At 51.3% G+C, this 6,841-nt stretch overlaps 1 protein-coding gene across 1 annotated transcript; it reads left to right on the top strand.

The window, feature by feature from the left end:
- The first annotated feature begins 4,452 nt into the window (after nucleotides 1-4,452).
- Nucleotides 4,453-6,639, top strand: LOC144146379 (uncharacterized). The gene has a single exon (XM_077678334.1). The coding sequence runs from the start codon at nucleotides 4,453-4,455 to the stop codon at nucleotides 6,553-6,555; it is 2,103 nt and encodes a 700-aa protein (XP_077534460.1). The 3' UTR covers nucleotides 6,556-6,639.
- Nucleotides 6,640-6,841: the final 202 nt, after the last annotated feature.

The following is a 6,841-nucleotide window of genomic DNA, read 5'->3' as shown; positions in this document are numbered from 1 at the left end:
CACTTCCCAAACCGCTCCATTCAGCTCATCTGGACACCCCCTCACACTTTAATGGAGGGCAACAAATACGCCCCCCCAACAAGCCTGCGCTTTTAACTCCCGTGCTAAGGAGCGGCACGAGGACAGTCACCCGCTCGTCACGTTCAGGGAGATAACCCAGCATTATTGCCTTATGAGACAGAGCGTACCTTCACCTTACCCTGACCTTTCCAGAGATCAGCAAACTACCGTAGCGCGGAAATTTGGCCTTGTTGGTTCATAACTTACAAATATATAGCGCAGAAGACGAGAGACACAGATAGAGAGAAGACACAGACACAGACATAGCGCCATGTGTGTCTACTTGTCTGTGTCTCTCGTCTTCTGCGCTATATATTTGTAAACAAACTACCGTATGGCTCATACAATCCGGGCTCCTTCTCACAGCCTACGCGTCTTCCCTTAATGTATCGGAATCGCTACGACGCTGAATGTAAATTTTGCTCAGAAGAAGGAACACTCCGCCCCGTAATCGGGGTGTTCGACTTTAGCCCTGAGCACTCTCTCGTTCCGTCAACTACACAACAAGAGCAATTGGAGATGCTGCTGTCCAGGCCCTCTCTACCTACCCAGCTTCAGCGGATGGAGAGAACACAGGCCGCGTGGACTGCATATGGGCCCCACAGAAGACGAAATCACTCCCCAGGGATGCACTGTGGGCCGTTCAGAAATGTGAACAATATTTCTTCCCCCTTCTCCTCCTTCTCTGCCGCAAAACTCGTCGCCCTCCGTCCACGGCGCAGAGACGGAGAAGTCAGATCGTCTAACACCCGGTTGAAGTTTACTTTAATTTTATAAAAAAAAAAGTTTTCACTCTTGTGCTAGGAGTTTTTGACGCTAGGGGGCTATGGAGTCATAACCTACTCCACATGAGCTCTCGCTTTTGCTGCTTTTCATGCGGAAAAAGGCCATTCACCTTTCTCAGTTGTGCATCAAGAACACCGGCAAGTCACAAGGAATCTCCCGTTGCCCCGTTTGCCGCAGTGAGTGCATTTTAGGCCAAGATTTCAGGCTGTTTAAACATCGCATCAGGCTAGGCCTCACGAGAGGAACGTTCCAAGGCCGGCGAAGGAGAGCGCCTTGAGGAGCCAGTAGCACATGCCCGCACCACGCGCATGAGCAGCAGCGCGAGCTCTCCTCGGCAAGCTGCGGCTGCGCAAGAGCTCCACGAGCCGGTCTAGCCGCAGCTGCTCGTCGCCGACGCAAGCTCCCACTACCCCACAATGAGCCAAGCATCCGACGCGGCGATGCACGCGCAAAGCAAGGAACAGAACGAGGAGGACAACGCTATGCACACCGACTCCACTGAAGAAAGCGGCTCGCCAGCGAAGTGGGCATACGATGAAAACAGCGGCAGAACAATCGATTTACGGAATCAATGGAAAGTGACCGAAAGGAAACGAAACAAGACCGCCGCCACTCAAGGAGCCGCACAAGCCGCACAACCAACCTCCCAGCACTCGGCCCCGGAGACGGCGCAGCGGAAACGTTCCCGGATGCCACCATTGCCTATAGACGACACGAAAATCATTTATCGCCCACAAGCCGGCCTTCAACTTTCGAAATGGTCCCTTGCAGAAATTACTAACGCCATCGGAAGAGCAAGCAAAATCACACAGAAGGAATTCTACGACAATGTTCGCATTCAAGTGCATCGCATCGAAAACCTCGTCATCGCAAGTACGCCAAGGAAAGACCTGGCTTTCGACTTCCTCGGAGAAATCAGCAGCATTCAACTAGGACGAGACATATTCACCGTGCGAGCCCATGTGAAAACTCCGGGATGGATCAGCAGAGGAGTCATCAACGGCGTTCCACCGAATACCAGTCCCGGAGAACTCATGGACGGACTCCGCGTGCCAGAGCGATATACCATTGTTGCAGCACGAATGCTTGGAAAATCGTCTGCAGCCGTCATCTACTTTAATGGCCCCCACGTACCGTTCAACGTGATATATCAGAGCGGTGACTACCGTTGCCGGCCCTATCGCAAGACAGTACAGTACTGCCGTTTTTGCGGGGAGCTGGGCCACCGGCAAGACATATGCCCGCACCCAGCTCAAAACTTCTGCCACAAATGCGGCCAGAACAATCAATCACCTGACCACGACTGTCGACCATGCTGCAAAATCTGCAAACAACCGCATGAGACCGCAGGGACAGACTGCAGACAGAAGCTGAAGCCAGGACCACCCCCTCACAAGGTTCGACACCAATGGGAAGTAAAGAGCCCAGAACTACAGAGTTGTTGGCGGCCCTGCACAGAGGACTTCCCTGATCTACAAGCAGTCAAGACCACAACTTCAGATAGCAGCGCTAACACCGCGCAGAGAAGCAGCAGAGACAGATCTAGAGCGCGTTCGCTATCTCGATCCGGCTCGCGAGCTTCATCCCAAAAGAGAGTGAGCTACGCCAATGTGGCAAGAGAATCTGGAAGAAGCTCCGGAGACGAAGCTGCCATCAAAGCCTTAGAGATGAAGATTCAAAGCCAGCAAACTCTCATTGATAAGCTGCTCCAGCGCTGCCGTGAACAAGAAGCTGCTAAACGCCCTCCACAACAAGTGCTACTCACAGAGGAGAGAGCAATTCAGCTAACTGAAGACAGAATTACCGCACTTGAACAGCGGATCATGGTAAACCTACAGCAGGTAGTCGCGGCAGAAATCCAGAAGGCCATAGCGCCTTTTGCGCAGCAAGCATCGCACAACACGGCAATCTTTGACAACTTCGTCGCATACGCCAGGAAGAACTTCATCACCAAAACGGTGCTCGATTCACTCCTCAGCCCTATAGATGCGGCGCGTAAAAAGGCAAGAAAAGAAAGCCACGACGCTTCACGTTCTTGCTCCCTAAGCCGAGAAGAGCTCTCTGACGTGGAATCATTCGAAGATGGCAGTCCAAACTAACGGCACCACAGACGCCTTACAAACCAAAATCTGGCAATGGAACTGTAGGTCTATCAGGCGCAAAATAGCTAACCTCCTAGAATTCACTAAACAAGATCAACCAGATGTGATAGCCCTCCAGAAAACATACAGCACAAACATTCGCCTTCAAGGATACAACACCTTCAGCAAAACAGAGCGCACCGCAGTCCTGACTAAAAAGTCCCTTACCACCCAAGTGCACGAAATCACGGACACAAACGTGGACCATACACTTGTCGAAATCTTACCTGAGAGAAAGACTCAGCAAAGCCTCTTTATTTTAAGCATCTACAGCCCTCCTCGAGACCACCTGCCGAACTTCGAGCAATTTATAAGGAAAATCAGGGACATCACGAAAGGGCACAAAGTCGTCATCGCGGGTGACTTTAATGCTCCACACACGGCGTGGGGGTACCCGTCAACAACCAAGAAAGGGACCCGAATCCATGACGCAGCCCAATCTCACCATTTAAGTCTCTGGAACGATCCGCTGCAACCAACCCGAGTAGGAAACAGCGTCTCCAGAGACACTAATCCCGACCTCACATTTACCCCCGGTATCCCGCAGGCGGAATGGACCCGATTAGAGGAGACGTTAGGAAGTGACCACCATATACTACAACTCGAGATAAGCCATCCAAAAAGAACTGTTCGGTCCGGGACAGCAAAACTCACGGATTGGAAAGCCTTCCGTAGCGACCTCAATCCCGGAAACATCGAAGAAATTGACGAATGGCTTTCTAAGATACTTGAGAAAGCGGAAGAGCATACAAAAATAATTCAACTGAGCACAGATACTCCCGCTGTTGACCTTCACCTCTCCCACCTTTGGGAAGCAAGAAGAAGCCTCCTCAAACGGTGGAAAAGACAAAAGCACAACAGAAAACTCAAGCTGAAAATCGCCGCCATCACTATGAAAGCCGAATAATATGGCGCCCTACTCTGCCGGCAAAATTGGGACAAAGCATGTGACCAACTTCAGGGCACCCTCAGCACGAAAAGGACCTGGCATATCTTACGAAGCCTCCTGGGGACTACAGCGACAAAAATGCAGCAAAAGCAAGACCTCCAAAAATTAATCCACTCATACGCAGGCACCCAACAAGACATACTAGATGAGATACAACGCAAGTTGACCGGTAACATCCCATCGAGTCCGACAAGTACTGATCCGTACCGTGGCCAGCATAATCCTGACCTCGATCGGCCCTTCACAAAAGCTGAAATGGAGGCAGCCCTGGCCAAACTCACAAGGAACACTTCACCCGGCAATGACAAGATTACCAATAAGCTCCTCCGTAACCTACCTTCAAACGCAGCAGAAGCGCTCCTAGAGTATTTTAACGTATGCTGGGAAACAGGCGAACTGCCGGCAACCTGGAAGCATTCGGATGTGACCATGATTCCCAAGCCAAACAAGCCTCTACGTATTGAGAATCTTCGCCCTATATCGCTGACTTCCTGTGCGGGTAAACTTCTTGAGCACATGGTCCATGCTCGGCTCACGTCATATCTCGAGGACAACGGCTACATACCGGACACGATGTTTGGGTTCCGACAGCATCTGTCTACCCAAGACATCCTTTTGCTTCTGAAGGAGGACATCATAGACCGCCTGGATCGCCATCACAAGTCCTGCATACTCGCCGTCGACGTAAAGGGCGCCTTTGACAATGTCAAGCACGAAAAGATCCTCGAAAATCTGCAAAGTACCAATTGTGGCCCCAAAGCTTACAATTATGTTCGAAACTTCCTCACCAATCGTACGGCAACGGTTGGCATCGGCAACCTTCGAGGCGAAAAATTCCACCTACCAAACAAAGGCACGCCTCAAGGTTCGGTGGTCTCCCCGCTGCTTTTCAACATCGCCATGCTACACCTGCCAAAGAAACTTAAGACCATCGAAGGACTAAGGCATGCTCTTTACGCAGACGACCTCACGCTGTGGGCGAGAGCGCCTACAACGGGGAAACAACAGGACTCTCTACAGGAGGCTATCGACGTGGTAGTTACCTACTTAGACTCTTGCGGCCTCCAGTGCGCTCCGGACAAGTTCGAACTTCTCGTGCTGAAGGCTCGAACTCGAGGACGGCCAGCCAAACTTGTTGATGCGGATCCCAGCGTCACTCTTTACGGAGTGGAAATTCCCAAGGTCAACTCCCTTCGGGTACTGGGTCTTACAATACACAAAGATGGATCGGGTGCAGCTCATCTTCCCAAGCTACAGCAAACAGTGACACAAGTCACCCACCTCGTTAAAAGAATCACAAATCAACGAAGGGGGTTCAAAGAACAAGACACCTTACGGATCATTCAAGCATTAATAACCAGTAGGATGACGTACGGCACCCCATACTTAGCCTTAAAAAGCGCTGAAATAAAAAAAATGGACATTATGATCAGGAAAGCAACCAAGACTGCTCTGGGAGTCCCTTTCATGGCATCCACCGACAAGCTGCTTAAATTAGGCGTACATAATACGTGGGAGCAGATGGCCGAAGCCCACAAAGCCAGCCAACTCGAACGCCTCAAGCTCACTTCTACAGGCAGAGCAGTACTCCGCTATCTCAATTACAGTGAAACATACATCGCGGACACCGACGAAAAAGCAAGACTACCATTGGAACTCCGAGAGGCCATCTTTGTAGCACGCATACCACGTAACATGCACCCCTCTTACCATAAAGAAAGAAGAGAAGCAAGATCGAAGGCACTCCTCCGAAAATATGCCAAAGATCCCAACACAAGATACACAGATGCCGCTCGATACCCAGACCACACTGCTTTCGCAGTAAGCGTCACGGACCAACCAGGCAGGGAACTGGCGTCGGCAACAATACCGGCTCGTAACCCCGAAACGGCGGAAGAAGCAGCCATCGCCTTGGCAATGACAACCTGCAGCGACCGAGCACTGATATTCACCGACTCCCAAGCGGCATGTCGGAACTTCCAAAAAGGACGCGTGTCCGCGACAGCACTTAAAATCTTAAAGACGCGCCCCCAACTTCCTGACGCCTACGTCACCTGGATCCCGGGGCATGAAGGGATGGCGGGAAACGAAGCAGCGCACGCTGCAGCCCGAGAACATACAAGCCGGGCCTTCCTGCCACCCAACATCCGTGCGGCAACGGGCGCAGAAGAGGTACCCACGACCTATAGGGCAATATTGGAGCACTACCGACTTGAGCGGAGGAGATATCCCCCACCACATCTCGATCTCACCAAGGAAGAAAGTGTAATCCTTCGTCGCCTCCAAACAAACACATTTGCACACGGAATAATCATGCACCGCATTTACCCCACGCAATTCCCTTATCTCTGCCCTTATTGTGACATACCCGACACCTTGCCGCACATGATCCTGGAGTGCCCTGGCGAAGACCGCCGCCCAGACCCACCTGTGGGTAGCCAAGCGTCCTCAACAATACAGACTTCCGCACCACAAAACAATGCAAGCGCCCATACCACCGGTGACCACGACATCGCTGAAAAGTGGGAGGCGCTGCTCGTCTCCGAGGATCCGGAGAACCAGAAGAATCTGGTGAACCGGGCGAAGACGGCAGCCACCGCCAGAGGTTTCCTGGACTGAGGAGACCTACCACCTCGGACCGGCAAGGGCCAAGTCCTAGCTAGTCTTTTCAGACAATAAACGTTTATTTCTCTCTCTCTCTCTCTCTCTTGTGCTACTCCAATAAAACTCAACCAAACACCGTTCATGTATCATGCATTGATTTAACTTACCAAGAATATTTCTTTGAAGTAATAAATGGTGTGGTTAAGTGCATTTTACTTCTCTCTGGCTTTACTATTTGTAGAGCGATGTGAGTGAATTTAAGTGACGTCGCACGGGTAATCATTTTGGGTGCCGCTTACAG

Source organism: Haemaphysalis longicornis, unplaced genomic scaffold (genome assembly GCF_048455015.1).
Source record: "Haemaphysalis longicornis isolate Haplotype H1 unplaced genomic scaffold, Haemaphysalis longicornis Haplotype H1 scaffold_7, whole genome shotgun sequence".
Taxonomy (NCBI): Eukaryota; Metazoa; Arthropoda; class Arachnida; order Ixodida; family Ixodidae; genus Haemaphysalis; species Haemaphysalis longicornis.
This window is presented reverse-complemented; position numbering and strand designations above follow the sequence as displayed.

Coding starts and splice junctions, on each gene's coding strand:
- LOC144146379 (XM_077678334.1), top strand. CDS start 4,453: ATGGTCCATGCTCGGCTCACGTCATATCTCGAGGACAACGGCTACATA.